General features: G+C 41.6%; 1 protein-coding gene across 1 annotated transcript in view; it reads right to left on the bottom strand.

Annotated features, from left to right (window-relative positions):
• ITK (IL2 inducible T cell kinase) overlaps positions 1-9,141 on the bottom strand; it is a 33,643-nt gene extending 24,502 nt beyond the window's left edge. Inside the window, exon 1 of the mRNA XM_056349835.1 lies at positions 8,920-9,141. Within this exon, the coding sequence (XP_056205810.1) occupies positions 8,920-9,090 (171 nt within the window). The 5' untranslated portion in view covers positions 9,091-9,141. The remainder of the gene's footprint in view (positions 1-8,919) is intronic.
• Positions 9,142-16,542: the final 7,401 nt, after the last annotated feature.

Below are 16,542 nucleotides of genomic sequence, written 5' to 3' on the forward strand. Positions count from 1 at the left end.
ACATTTCTGTCAACAAAAGCATTTAATGATCTTCTCTGTAGCATCAGTTTTTTGTAAGAACCTGAGCCAAACTTCGTTCCCTGTTTTCACTTATTGTCTTGACTAGAAGGAACCATCCTTAACTGGTGGTAAAGTAAATGAGGGGACTTAGCCTCAGCCCCTGGCATGACCTGCTTGTCCTGTGCCACTTGCTCCCTGTCCCTCTGCTCCGGCTGGGCTCAGTGTGCAGCCTGGACAGAGGCAGAAGCTGATTTTGGTGTTTCTTACTCTGTGGGCTTCAGGTGGTGAAACCAAGCCAGGGTTTTGTTGGGTTTTTTTTCCCCAATGCTATATACAGTCCCTCAGGAACAGGCAGGGGGAAAAAAATGCAAAAAAAGCAAAAGCTTTGACTTGTGCACGCCGCTAGGATAAAGTGCATGTAATTGTGAAAAGAGGCTTGAATGCACATTGAAGTATTTTTGGAGAGGCAGTGAGAGACTGCTGTGCTGGTGGGAGCAGTGCCTTCAACATCTGCTGCAGGTACTGGCCTTAAGAGGACTAACGTGGCTCTGCAGAGGGCTTATACTAGCACGGTGAATGCTCTCCAGGCCCCGTCCACAACTCTTGCTAATGACTCAGTGACTGCACACAGTAACAACAACTTAGCATTAACAACAATATGACTTAACCATCTCATTACTCCCATCTGTAGCTTTTTCCTGCTGGTTTCTAAACCGTGGGACACGTGCACCATGGTGAGATGGAGAGGTCAAAACAGGCTCAGGAGGGGGCATGAGCTGGTTTCATGGAGCAGAGGCAATGCAGCTGCCCTGGGGCAGTGCTTGAATGCAGGTAGAACTTCACGTGTGCCTTTTCTGTGGCTTTTTTTTTGTGAAAATCAATTCCTATTCTAAAATATGGAAATACAGTCCTTGGCTTCCATCTGTGTTGATGTCCTTTGGCTGCACTTCCATATAGGAAAGTGGATTTACTGAACTTTGCTGTATTTACTGAATTTACTGAAGTGCTGTAAATTCAACCTGGGATCTTCACACTTTTTTCCCCTTTCATGTATGTTATCACCTGTCACGAAGACTATGGAGTCTAAGCTGTACTGTCAGCCGTGCCTCTGCAGCCCCACTGCTTTTAGGACCAGGAACACCTGCAGTGTTGATACACAGGCAGCAACAGGACAGGGGGGGGGAAAAATACAAAAATAAATGCAGAAATCCTTTCCACTCAGCTGATTAGGGCTAAGAGTGAACAGAAGTGAAAACAGAGAGGGCTCTTGTGTTCCCAGAGCCCGCAGCTGTAGCTGAATGCCCACAGGGGGATGTCTTAAGTAACAAAGTGACAATTTTATGATGCTGCTATTAAGAGCACAGTAACCAATTTTAAATATTCTCCCAGCTCTGAACAGCAAAGGGACATGGTGACAGCTGGGAATCGGCATGGGCTGCTCCCGGCTCAGCGCACGTTCTCTGGTAGCACCTGAGAGCAATGAGCTCAGGCTGGCGTAAGATGATAAAACCCCAACAAATCCCATCGTAAAAATGCTGTCTTCACGATAGTTTAGGCTGATTTCATAGTGATTGAAAAAGTTATTTAAAGCTGAAGAGTCTCTCACAGAGCTGCCTCTGAGCTTCAGAAGTCTAAATAAGGTCTAAGTTTGTATGGTCACATCCTCCAAGATATTCCCTATCAGCTTTCAGGAGAACATTTGAGGTTATTTTTGTAGTTTTACTCTAACCAGCATGTACTGACCACTCCTGGAGACAGGCCACTTGGCTCATGGACTGCTGACGTGATCTACGAGCACACCTTTATACTCTCATGTGCTTAAATTAAGCTCTAGGAACAATGAAGGTATATATGTCCATTGCTTGCTCTGATTTCTCTCCACGTAACTCCATTAGAAAATATTTACCATCACCATACAGTGTCTCTGCTCGAGCTATTAAACCATCATTTTATGGACAACACGGCTTCAAGGCAAGAGACGTAATGACAGGTCTAACCACTGGTAGGAAATAAGTGGGTCCATGAGCAGAGCACTCCAACAGACCTGCCGGACCCTCTGCAGACAGATCAATGCCACCATGAAGCAAAACCGTTGTGCAAGGTGTAACACCTGCCAGCGGCAGAGAGTTCAACTGGCTTGAACTTCATCTTTTTCAATCGGTGACATGTTGCTGCCTTTCAGGTATGATTTTCTTCAGGGCTTGCTGAGCTTCTGAAGTAATCAGAAAAGGAATTTCTTGATCTGCTGAGCTGCCCAAATTCTGCTTATGCCTACGGTGTTGCAGAATCTCCAGTTTATTTGCTACTGAGTATGGGTCTCTCATAGCCATGTGTTGGTGCTGAGATGGCAATGAAGAACACCACAGAAAATAGTAACTAGGAGCTTATGAGGTATCACTGGGCTTATTTTTCGTGGTAATTCTCCTGCTAAAGTATTTTTCCACTGACCAAAAGACTTGAGCCTGAACTTGAACCTCCTTGAACACTGCGTTGATACAATTACTTTCTATCTCTTATCATATCCCTTATCTATACACTGTGGTATGTGCTGTTTTTATTATTAATAGTTAGGATATTAAGAACTGTTGATTGCTGGATTCACAGAAACTTTGCCTGAATACTAGCATCATCCAGTATTTGGGGAGTTTTCTCATTGGGAACACTGATAGTTTGAGGTTTTATGAGACATAAAACAACCTAAAATTTCGAAAAATTAAATTAAAAACCTGAACTGAGCAATTTGACTCTTAAAGGAAAGTTGTAAAGGATTTTGCATTTCCTACCAATACTAAGTGCTCTCAAGGAAAATTGGAAAGAGGTGATAATTGATAATATTAGGATTTTCTGTAGTACTCTGACTGTTATGTTATATTTTAATACCTCTAAATACCTTGTTATATCTGATATTTAAATCTTTAAATGTGGCTGCTTGGCTTACATGCCTATCATGACTATTTTGTCCTCCTGCTTCAATTAAGAAAATTAATAAATTTGTTTTACAGCTATTTTCACGAAGGTGTTTCAGAGGTGGGCACCCCCTTGATGCAGAGTGCATTGAATTGTGTTAGATGAGCCCGACCTCAGACATTGCACACTTAGCCAAGAGCTCCTGCAGGCATTGCAACAACATCAGTGGCAATGTTGATTGCAATATAAAGCAAAGGCAGTCACTGGAAACAAAGATGGCCAGAGCAGAAAAGTCTAATAAAAGCTAACCGTTAGGGAATCTTGATTTTATTGCAGTATATTCACGTTCAGAGAAATTCCTTCCTTCTTAAAGATATAAATGAAAACACGGGTTGAAGATTCTGCCGCGTCCTTAGTGTTCTCTGACAGAAGAAAGATTTGTGCTTTGTAACTTAGAGAAAATGGAATTATCTGACATTTGTTGGGAAGACATTGCTCAAAGTAATTGTAAAACATTCTTGAAAGATTAAAGAACAATAAACAGGCAAAAAGTAGGAGTAGAACTGGGTATGCACAGAAAGTGCAAAAATTAAATAATTATAATCAAATCCTGGAAGATAAAGTTTGTTATTCCAACAAAAAGAAGCTACTTTTATTACCAGACTCTGCCACACATTTGTAGAGTTAGAAAGGCCACAGACACCAGACACAGAACTGCCAACATTTTGCTTCAAGCAATCTTGCCTAGGCAATATCACCACCCTGAATCATGCCGCAGGTCGTGAATGGGAATTGCAAGAGACGGGAACTTTGTAAATATCCACAAAAACATTTGATAAGATGCAGCGGAACGGGTTGCCCAAAGATGTGAAATCTCTGTCCTTGGATTTCAAGCAGTGGGGAGTCAATGCTACCGCTGACTTGTTCTAGTGTTGGCGATAGTCCTGCTCCGAGCGTTGACCTAATGCTGGCCCCGTGCACGAAGCCCGACTAAACTGAATTTAGAAGTGCCACCCAACCAAGTATTACCATGATTATGAGATTTCCCAATAGAAATGAGGCTCATTGTGGCAAACAACATGAACTTAATCCTCTCTCAACTCAAATAATACAATTCAGAGTATTAAAAATATCCATTTTAAATTCACAGAGGTGTCCTAAAGGATTCATTAGGCACAGGCTTGTACATTGTCTCCACCTTATTTAAGGTTGTATTTATTTCATTATATAAAAATTCATTGAAACAGCTGCGATGTAGACAGATGTCAAGCCTGACTTCTTTGTGGGTGATATGAGTATTATTAATAAATTAGTTGGAGATATGCATCAGAAGACAGATGGTATTGCAAATTCTGGCAAGCAAACAGAACTTGTTAATAAATACACGACAAGTCATGAAGAATGATGTATCTACTCAGATATGCATTTGGAAGGCAGTCTTTAAAACCATAATTAAATTCACTTTAGATGAGGATTATAGCTTCATGACTGTTAAGGTCTTCAGAATACCCAAAGCAACGAGAAATGGTATGAATAGTCACTCTAATTAATAGGAACATCAAAATGGAGATTTTTAGAAGAAAAGTTTTAGTCTGTTTACATTAGAGTCCTGGGTGGGTGGTGGGGGGTGGGTGGGGGTTGGAGTTGGGGGGAAGTCCTTGCAGGGCAGGATGGACAAGTTGGATTCTGTGTAGAATAATCAAGGTAAAATGGACTGCCGGCTCGGGGGAGCAAAACGCTGCTTTTGTTACTGTGGGTAGCTGGACCGATGCAAGTAACTCGGTGTGCAAATAATGCAACAGAAGCAGCTGAAGCATTTTTAGGATGCTGATAAAAGGCTTTTCAGCCAACTTACTTCTTTCTTTGTCCTCCTGGAACAAGAGACTGAAAGCAAATTTCAACACATGCTAAAGTGCCATCTTTATATCTGAATAGCAAAGATCTGAATGAAAGAGCCCAAGACAAGGCTGCCTCATGCTATGTGACCTCCTAAGCATCTGACCAGTGTAGGAAGAACAGTGCTGATGTCAATGAAAAGGGAACCCAGGCCCTTTCTGTGTGCGCCTTTCACTGCTGCCTTTAAAAGCTGGATTAGTAATAGCCCATGAGGGCATGAAGATACAAAATTTAAAAATATTCATGTGCCTGAACTTCCCAGGTGTTAGGTGCACGTCTCGCCATCCTGAAACACTTCTCAGAATGCCTGTATAGGACAAGATGCCTATTTTTGAAGAGGGAAAACGGTAGTGTAGGGACATGGAGCACTTTGTAGTTGACACAGACAGACTCAAGAAGTCCCTGCAGGTCTGAGCTATGCCAAGACGAGCAGCTCTGATGCAGAGATCATGTAATTAGTGTGGTACCAGCCCAGAAGACAGTGGCCTATTCACTAAGCATGGCATCAGCCTTAGACATCTGTGACACTTTTAGACTACAGCTAATTGAAATACGGGGAGAGATGCTAGTTTCTGGCTGTCCCTGCCCAGGTAGGAATGTGACATGATGAAGACTATGCAAGAACATCTACTTAGTGTCCGAAATATTACCTCTCTTCCCTCTGCTGCCTGCTAACCTGAAGCATTTGCCGAACACCATAAGCCGTTAGGTGAATGGGATATAGGTGAAGGACGATGTGAACAGGTGAATGGGATGAAGTCACCAGTTTAAGTGTTTTTGCTAAGACATTTGAAACTCTGTCCTAGACACCTCTCCAAAGGGGTTCACTTGCCTGCTTCTTTCACAGTACTGCAAGTGTACGGGGACTCTGAAAGTAACACATGGTGCCTGCATTATTGGTTATTCTCGTGAGGATCAAACGCATTGAAATAGTTAAAATGATCACTCCCATGTGCTTGTTTACTCCCATGTACAGTAGCTACAAAATCAGCCCCTGGAAGTGAAGAATTTTTGCCCATGGTATTGATTTGCATGTTATAATAAATGCATTTCTGATGTACTTTAGTAGAGACGGGGGCTGAATACATGTGCCTGGTATCAGGGCTTTGCTTTATGTCAAGACAGCCCTGCATTGTGCACTACATAATGAATTCTAGAAAACACAGCTTCTTATTGTTCTCAGTTATTGGGGGCTCATTCTCCTAATGAGATATGTAAATATCGTCCATTAACATTAACGGCGATTGTGTGGTTGGCTCCTGAGAAGAACAGTGCTTTCTCTCTAGCTATGGCTGTCATGATGAAAATGCCATTACGGTTATTGCAAAAATTTCCCTTTATGGTGTTGGTTGTCTTGACAGTTTTTAGTGACATTTACAGAATTATCCCTGTGCCCCTTTGACCTGGTTATTTCCTTATTTTGGACTGCTACAATAAACTCTTCAACATCTTTTTATATTCATGATCTCAAAATGCAGAGAAAGGGACTGGGTGCTAAACCCTGTCAAATACAGGCAAAACATGTAAACCCGGGCTTAACAGGTAAGCGTATGCTTTACTTTAAGCCACCCAACTGAAAACGGGGGTTTCTCAAACTGTTAAGCAGTTTGCTAGTTGTTTTGCCTGACTTTGTGCTCAGGCTGTTGTTACTGACTGTTGTTGTGACTGACTGGGGAGCGGGGAGGTGGGTGCTGTATGGTGTTGAACTCTGCGTACAGAAAGCCACTGGGCAGACTGGTGAGGGGTTCTTAAAGAAACTCATTGAAAACTTGTAGCAAACATCCATAGAGATCTCCCTTGACAAATACATACGTTAAAAGCCCAGACAGTTGATGGCCCCACCTATATGGTGCCACACGCATGCCTGAGGATGCTCCCCATGACTGCAGCCAGCTGGCAGAGAGCAGTGATGTCCCTACCACTCTGCTCTAAACCTCCAGAGCAGGGGGACAATCTGCAAACTGCCTGCTGGCAGTGGTGACAGCCGGTGCTAACCCCTGCCAGCCCCCCACGGATGATCTAAGAGGGTCCCTGTGGAGCAGAGGCAAACCTGTGCCAGGGCTGTGCTACAGAATGAGCACTGCAGACCATCGGTTTCGACGCCTGTGTATGCTCCCTGCTCCTGGTTCACTCATGGGGATGGGCATAGCCCATGTCTTGGACCCATACTGTAATTTTCCCTTCATTAGCTGTGAACTCAATTGCCAGGGGTTCACTCCATTCCCAGCACAAAAGAAGATGGTGCCTACATGGGTTGCCCAAAGCTTTCCTCTCCAGGACAGCAACGACCTGAGCACGTGAAGGTCTCACCAGGATGGACTCATCTTGGGGAAGATTACTGAAGAGCCAGAGGATCAGTTCTGGGAGTATTTCACAGGACAAACTCTTTTCTCTCAATTTTGTGCCAAGTTCTGCTCATGTAACCACCTGATTTTGACAGTTTGTGTCAGAAAATAATCAGAGTTTCATGGAAAATCAGCCCTGTAATTATGGATATAGCCACCATCCCTCAAATGTGTATAAGGGCCTAAAGCTACATGCGTGTTTACATGTACATGTCTACACATATATAATATGTGCAATGTTTAGAACACATAATATAGAACATGAAGTAGATAATATACCAAACCCTCATCTTGTGTAATTGACCTTTAGGAAGACTAGAGAAGAAAGTTTCCAGAGACATTCACATAGTGTATGAAATCTATGCCCCACTGAAAGTCACCAAGTCAGATTTTCCAAACTATTTCAGTGTCTAAAGATGCTGACAGACACCTACTGCAATTCCGCAAAAGTCTCTGGACAAAGTGTATGTTGAATTCATCTCAAGTTCACCAAGACTCGGGAAGCACCAAAGAAAATTAGTTATGAAGATTTTTCTAAATATATACAGCAGAATCACCTAGGTGCTTTTGAAAATTTAACCCAGTATAATTAAGTGGAATAGTTATAATGGAATTTAAAATCTTAAAATAATGGCATTTAGAAGGTAGTTTGGAGAGCAGACAAATAGTCTCAAACCAAATATGGACATAGTATGTAGCAATAAATACTATCCTATTTAAACATGGCAGTAAGAGAAACATGGACTATAAAATAAAAGCAAGAAAAACATTTATTTGGCCGTATTTCAGAGAAATAACTTGCAAGTAAAAATGAATATTAACCCTTAAAGCTGGTATCCAACCTCAAGCAGGTTATGATAAAATACAAGGGCACATCATACTTTGCTTTTTTTGTTGGGTTCAATTTTAACTTAATTTTCTGCAACTGAGCAAGATCAGATGGTCTGAAGTTGCTGGTGCTGGAGAGCAAAGCAGCACGATCCCCAGCTCTGCTCTGCCACAGTAACAGTGCCTAAACGTAATGGATTAGCAGCATGTTCAGTGACTGTTGGAAAACAAGCAATATTATTTACAACTGTAATGAGGCTCAGCAAACATCCAGCTAAGTAGAAGAAGGAAATAATTCTCACTTCACTAGAACACTCAGCACAATGGGGCGCACAGATTGTCTTCTAATTTTCTTCATATTTAGCAAATCAGGGAAATGCAAGCTTGGGGAAACAATGTCTAGTCTGAGCATGGATCTCATCATCGCATCCCTTCTGAAGCTAACTCCAAAGACTAGACATGTTACACATGGCAGATGAATTTATTTTAAAATGCAGGACTGGTCTCCTACCAGCCATCAGGCTGCTGCCCAGAAGAAAAGAATGAGAGGGTGAGATCTGTGGATGATTTTTTTCACAGATGTCATTAGGTTACACTCGTGATCTTTGCAATACGCCACTCCAGGTCACCCCCGTACCCGTGTGAACCACCGGGCACAGGCTCACACAACTGTTACACACACCGGTTATAGCAGCTACATTCCTACAACAAAACTAGACCCTTTCAATAAATTGCAAAGGAGTCTTATTCCTCCATGCGCACCAGAAGCCCACTGATCAGAAGCTCTCAATGACCCATTTGACCACTTTGCAATTATCAATGAATGGTGCTGTAGCAAGGACCGGAAAAGTCAAGTTAATAAAATTCAACCAAGATCATCCTTCCTTCCATTAGCATCCTTCCCTCCACTACTCTATTATGAGAAAGAAAATGGCTGACGTACCCCATGGCGATGTTCATAGTAAGCCAGCTTGGATTTGGTTAAGACAAAGAAGCGCACTTTAAAGTTGGAGGGTGAAGTTCTTCTCTTCTGCTGGGATTTTTTGATCAGCAGTTCCTCCAGGAGTACACAGTTATTCATGGCTGAGCCAAGAACGGTTGCCTCCCAGGACATGGGATGCCTGTCCTACGCGCTGAGTGCCCATCCAAGAAAGAAACAGAAGAAGGAAGGCAGTTAATCAAAAAAAAAAAAAAAAGTGTTCACAAGGCAGCGTAGGTGCTTTGAGCTTTATCTTCCCATCTACAGCAAAGCTTCCTTTCTGTCAAACCATAACCACATCCTCTCTGAAGTCAGAAAATGAACAGTACATGTTGAAATATACGCTAAGGTAAATGTTGTGGAAAAAATAACACTTGGGGGACATTCAGTAGATGTGAGTCAATGATTAAGGATTAATTAAAGGGGTGTGGCATAATTAAGCATCTGTCTCCTATCTGCCTATCTAGTAAATGCAGTTATAAATACATGCACTGAACATGGATGTATAGGATGAGTGTCTCTTCTGTCCTCTTAGAAGTAGGTTATGCATCCATATTTTTTTTTTTAAGGAATGGTGTCTTCCCATCTAGAGTATTTAACAGTGACTGTGAGTCTCAGAGATTTCATACAACTTCTGTTGAGGAAGTTTCCCACATAACATGAAAGTTTGTGCTATGTAAGCAAAGACCATTATAGCCAGGATATATTTATATAAAGAATGATAAATATTTGCAGTCGTTAGATATTTAAACTGAAAACAAATGGTTACAATAGCTGATAACTGATTAATTATCATTGGTTACTACTTACTGATTACTGACTGCTTCAGGTGCGCTCTAATTAGGCTGTGGCTGGATGTTCCTGGAGGCACAGGCACAACATGCCCTCTGCAGATGCAATCAAGACCAGCATAATCAGCAGCGAAGCAAGCACAAACATCATCCAAGAGGACTTTAGGGCACCATTTGGAGCAGTTTGCACCAGGCTAAATATAGAATTATAAAAAAATACCTAATGCAGTCAGTATGACAGCACTGTTGTATTTTAAAAGAAATGCAATTCATTTTTCTCTGCTCTTTTGTTTTTATTGTGTGGGGGTTTTTTATTAGTGATGTATAATTGTGTTGCTGATGCTATTGAGGATTGGAGAGATGGAGTCTGGCGGAATATGGGGCATCTGCAAGGTAAGTATTTTCATTAATTTGGTATTTCTGAAAATTGTTCCAGTGTAAATCATTTATCAGTGCTGACTTTTGGCTTTAGTTTAACGTAGCATTAAGATATAAGGAGGCAACTCTCTATTGCTGATGTATTTTTAGAGTTGTTTGAAAGCTCCAAAGAAGATACTTTATTATTTTCAATTCAGTTCATGAGGAAAAAAATAAATCTGAACAAATACCAGTATTGCAAACTTTAAATGAAAGCTTGGATTTTCATAAAGTTTGTAGGGAAGTTCATAGATGGACTTGGGTACTATATTTCTCAATAGAATGTGGTGGTTATCCCTCCCCAAAAAAGAAGTGGCATATCCCTTTCTAGCTGTTTTATGTTACATTGTTTAGGCAGCATGTTTGGGGGATCATTAAACGTTCCTTTCTGATTTTGTTCAACGCTAACAGAGAACCTGCATTTGCCATAAAAATACAATTTAAAGATAGCACTTGACATACAAATCTGTAAGAGAATTTGCTAAACCCAATGCAGCATCATGGAACAGAAACAAGGACAAACAGAAGCTGTTGTGCAGCTGATCCTTACATCTCTCTTTCTCTCTGGTGGTCTTGCCAAAGACGAGGTGCAGTATATACTGAAACATTTGTCACCTGCAAGTCTAGCAAAGCTACGTTTCATTTCTTGGCAGAGTGAGTTCGAAGGAACTTTTGTGGTTGAACAAGAAGGATGACACAAGTCTGTGATCTCCTGAAAAATTGCCACTGCTGCCACGGGGGATTCCATATCTATTTGTAGACCACAATCAATACTCAGGCCAAATTTCCTGATTCTTCTAGAAAACCGTTTGCTTCATGCAGTGCACTTATATAAAAAACGATGAGTCTGCTGTGAGTTTTCTGAAATTGTGTCTTGTGTAAACAGCAGCTATTTGGATAATTCCAGACCTTGTTTAGGTGCTTGCACCTCTAAAATATAGGACCACTTTAGCATGCACGTAGCTTTCCTCCCTCTTGAGAATTTGCTGATTTAAATTGTGCTCAAAGATCCTTTCTTGCAATTAATAAACCAAAACATGGACAGTAGGGTGTCCTGACAAATTGTATAGACTTCACCCTGCCAGAACAGTGAATCCCCTGTTGATCTTAATAGCATTTCACTTGATTTGTGTCAGTACAGACGAATTTATAACCACAGTTTGTACTGTCATTGCATTTTTAGCTATGAACACTTATTTAGGACTATGTTATTCTTTCTAGTCTCTTCTTTGCACTATTTGTAGTGAGTTAAGGACTTTCTGAAAAATATCTGTAGCTTGGGCCAAGGGGGGGTTGCAGTGTGCTGGCAGAGACGTGCATTCTGTCTTCTCAGAAAACTGAATATAAATAGAAATGGAAGGGTGTGACTTCATAGCCTTACAGAAAAGCTATGAGGCCACCGAAGAGATGAGATGCCGACACAAAGACCTCTGAGGGGAGCAATGCTGCTGGGGATGGGAGGATGTGGGGGGAGAAGAGATTCAGCAAGGGTAGGTAGTGGGGCGAAAGCTAAGAAATTCTTCGAATGTAGTGACTGGCAGCTTGATTTCTTCATGAGATAATAGATGAGTTAGCTGAGGGACGTGAAGAGGGGAGCGATTTGATCAAATATTCAGATAGGAGGCTTGGTAACTGCACTTTGTTTGCTGTAAACATGGTATGATGCCACGTGTTGTAGGAGGTCTGACGGGAAGATGCTCTGAGGGTCAAGGAGAGAGAGGAAGAAGGAACAAACAGGATTTGGCTCGGCATGTGGGAGAACTGGACAAGCTGAGCTGCTGCGGAAGAGAAGGCACAGTGTTGATACAACATATGTAGAAAGACACACATAGTTGTAAGAAAATAATCACAGATTTTGGCCTGGAATGGTAGAGAATCTGGTAGTTATGTCAGAACTAGCAGGACTTAGCAGGTGAGGTCAGCCATTCTGAGTTTTCCATGGTGAGTTCAAACTGCTGATGGGCCAGCTGCGATATTAGACAGGGAAAAGAATACGAATGACTGTAAGGAAGGAAACAAATCAACACAGCCAGATTTGGGTGCCATTGATATAGCACAGGAGCTGATTTCAGTGAGAGCTACTATTTCTGTTTTGCAGTATCTTTATCAACAGGTAACTCTTCACTGTCAGACTGGGGAGGAAGGTAGGGACTGGCATATTTTTGTATCCACTCTTGCCACAGATCTACCCTTCATCTTCCTTTTTCACATTAATCCCAAACCCCATGTTTAGCAAACATGTGAGTGTAGCAAGCCAAAACCAGAATATGAATGCTCTGTAAGTCTAATGAATATATAGCCAGCTATATACAAAAACATATGGTCTAAGAATTGTATTTATATTTAATGAAACATTTATGAGAGAGTAACCTGCTTATGTGTATTTGAATTTTAATTTTGAAGATCGTGATTTCTCATAATCATTTTTTTTAAAAAAAATCTTTGTTGCTTTCATGACATGAACTGTAGATGTAAATCGTATGTTATCATCCAGCTGGGTGACTAACAGGTTATAACCCTTTTAAACAAAGCCTCAGGCATTTAAGGGCTTCAGGACCCTTCCACAGTAGGGCAGGAAATATATATATATATCTCTATATACACACACACACGTACCTATATATTCAGGTAGAAATATACCACTTGTCTAGAAGCAAGTTAGCTGCAGAGCTGGCAGATGTGCGTACAAGCCTGTAGAGCTCTACACACAACCTACACTGCCTTCCTGAAAGGGCTCCTCAGGTGAGCTGGAGTCTCCCACTAACACAGGTATCTCATTTCTGGAACCTGACCTTGTATGATGGGCAGCATGGATGAGCACACTCCTTTTGTTCAAGGCTTTTGGCACCGCTCTGCATTGTATGGTACAGAACTTCTGTATCCTTAACAGAAAGAAATTAAATATAACTGTCTTAAGTATCTTAAAACCACTGCAGGTCTATCCCTTAAGATGAGGAGAAAAAGTCTGATGAATTTTTTAGGTATCCTACATCTTCTCAGCTTAAGTGCTTTTATAAAGCTTGCTACCATGTATCTTCTGACACTTCTCTATCCCTATGCAGGAAAATCTGAAATATTGTAAATGTTTCAGATTTAAGTTTGAGGTGCTGTGTGCACTAAATACTCCTCTGTGCTGGGCAAGTTTAGGTTACAGATAAAGTTATTCTTACCAATGCTGGCTTCATTGGGTTCCTTTTTTTAGTTTTAATCACCTTTGTTCTTCCCTTGCCACGTCCTGCCAACTGGTCTGTTTCTGCTCTGAAAAATGTTATTTTTGGGATTGGATTTTTTCTTAGGGGATTTACCAGATTATGCAGTTCACACCTTTATTATTGCAAACTGGAAATCTCCCCACCCGCACATCCTGCTCTGATACCAATGCTTATGTCCTGAAGGCGGCAGAGAAATTTATAAAGTTAAATATAGATAGTTTTTTGTTTTGTAAAAAAACAGACTGGAAGGCTGCAGCTATATCTGCACTCTCACCAAATGATCTGTATACTTCTATCATGTGTAATATTTGGGCCAGTTTTACTGCCTGGGTGCCAGCTCTTCCTTTTCACCAGCTGTTCAATATGATGATTATCATTCAACTTCCAAGCTTCCAGAATTCAACCCATTTTGCTACTTAGCTATTTTAGAGTGTGAGAAACTCTATTTAGCTTACTCAGCTGTCTTGCTTCTTTGGCAGTTCATTATCACCCCAATAAACATGTCTCCAGTAGACCCAAAGAACAAGACAGAAAGCTGCAGAAAAAGGGAAGAATTAGCCTGGTCTTTATGAGCCAGATGCATCCAGCTTTCCTCTAGGTCTTACAGTTGCACCTTTGAGTCCGCTCACACTGCTCCCAGTGACCAAGGGAGTTGCTCTTGGAGAACCAGAGCAAGATTGTCCCTGTGAACTGTTCGGGAGCCCTGGGAAAGTAGATGCCTTGTTCTGAGCATCTGCTCGGCGGGTGTAGTGAATTATCCATGATTTGAATGCCTGAAGTGAATCACTCCCAGGCTTACTGACGCTGGCAGTAACATAGAGAACATGTTTTATACTGGTGAACTTGCACAGGGTTAGGACTCACTCTTCCGTGATGAAGGTACAAATAATCCTTTGCTCAGTTGTTCTCCCTTAGGCGAAAATGCAGATAGAAAACCCTAGTTTCATCAGGTCATACCCAAACTGGGAATTTGTTCCAGCTCCTTTTATTATTGCCTGCCTATTGTGGTTTCTTTCTGTGACCGTTTCCTTCTGAAGACAAAGGCGTGACTTACACTACTGGCAAATTGCAGTGCTGCAAATCCCGCAGTTTATTCTGGCAACATGACATGTTTGCAGCGACCCAGCTTGCTGATGGCTGGATAGGGACTACTTCTTCACGCCATGCAGAACATTTTTTGAGGCATATGCATCTACAAGTTAGAATAGGCAGGCAACACAGGTGTGTGATGAAGTAAAGTCCCAGTATTAATGTCTGACTTAAAAATCAGGTAGGGGGATTGCTTCCAGAAAGAAGATTAAGTCTCTGAGCATAGGAAAGAGTGCTGGCTGATTCTATCAAAACGTGCCTGGATTTTGAGCCGTGTCAATTTATTACCCAGCAGTGAGATACCTGTTTCATTGCTAAATAACCATGCAGGCTCTGTACTGAGATTTGAATCTGGTAATAGGGTATATAGCAAGGAACCGTTAAACTGTCACGTGCATGGAAGATTGGTGTGCCCCAATTTTTACATGACAGGAACATTAAACTTCTTTCCTACATTATTAAGTGTGCCAATAGGCTGTAGCTGAAAAGGCAGCACAGCACTGCACTGCAAATTCATTAATTCCCAAAGCCACAGCAGGAGACAGGGAGATGGGAATTAACCACAGCAGATGGAGACATAAAGCTTGCTTAAGTCCCCTTCACCCCCAACAGACGCCTTTTCTTTTCCCCCCCTCCCTGTTATATCCTGCAATAAAGCCTATAACAATCACCAAAAAAGGAAAATTCTGAGCTCATTGCTTAACTAGGCTGTAAGATGTAACACTCAACCTAAGCCCAACAAGAGACTGGAACTGAATTTCATTTTGGGGTTGTTTTTCAGACAACATGGGAAAACCACACCACACATTATTTAGAGTGCAATAGCAATCAAAAATGGAAGAAATGTGTTTTAGCACAGAAGAGAGCAGTGCTGTTCTATGACCATGCTTGAAAATGGGGTTTGTATTTGCTGTGCTTGTATAATGCTTGGATTCAAATTGTGCTAAAATAATTTAGCATACTGCAATGGCACACACTGTACACACTGCTGCTGAATTAACAGAACCGGAATGCCCGATAATGAAACGTGCCAATTTGCCTAAAATTAGTTATGAAGAAAACCAAGCCAAATTTAACTAAAGCAGTAAATTAAGATGACGTGTCTTTGAGGCGAAGAATATCATTGTACTGATTCACCATCTGCTGAAGGGCTGTCCAGGTTCATTCCCACAATTTGGAGAGGCTGTAGGAATGGGGCTGTATTAACAGTGGTAGGCTTGTACTGGATCGTGTCCTTATTTCAGAGAAGAGCTGAAATGTAGCAGAAAGCAAATTGCAGAGTGCTATGCATGACACCATTGTTCTTAATTTCTCATTCGGAACCAATGTAAAGACATATGTTAGCAGCTCCCTGTAGGCTGGAAAGGGTCATCAGTAGGTCTTCTGAGAATCAGCCATGCTACTAAGAACTAGACTGAAACTCTTTTTTTCTGCTTTAGTTTGACGTTATATCCCCTCTGTCTTGGCCACTACATACAGACTGGGAAAATGACTCAAGAAAATCACAGAGATCACATGAAAACCAAGTGATTGGCTTGCCACAGCCTTTTACTGGTTGAAGTCACAGCATTTTACATCCTTGCACAGTTCGCTGAGTGCGAGGCACTAGAGAATCAATCTGTTCCTGTTAAAAGAATGTGAAACTGAAGTCTGGAGAGTCCAATAAAACCAAAATACCTTCTACTATATGGCTTCTCTCATGCACCTCTGGAGGCAGAGCCTTTTACTCCTTGCCTGCCTTTCAGGGTATGATGTAAGAAGACAATTCGAGACAAGCTGAGAGCTTGCTACCACAGAAACATGGAGAACCGCTGCCCTCACCATCTCCCAGACCTCCTCCCTTCCTTCTGCCTATGCACTCTCCTCTTTTAAAAGCTCGCCCTGATGTTCACTGATAGCACAGTGAATTCACTTGATTTACTAGAAGAGCCAACAATTTAATCCAGAAAAATTACAGTAATGTTTTCTGTTGGGTTTGGAGTTGCATCAATTTACTTTCCAATCCGATGCCTGACCGTGATGGTACAAAGCAGTGAGAAGAAAGGACTGCACAGCCAGAAGTGGGGGGCTGGAGGAGC

This window comes from Falco biarmicus, chromosome 8, assembly GCF_023638135.1.
Source record: "Falco biarmicus isolate bFalBia1 chromosome 8, bFalBia1.pri, whole genome shotgun sequence".
NCBI lineage: Eukaryota > Metazoa > Chordata > Aves > Falconiformes > Falconidae > Falco > Falco biarmicus.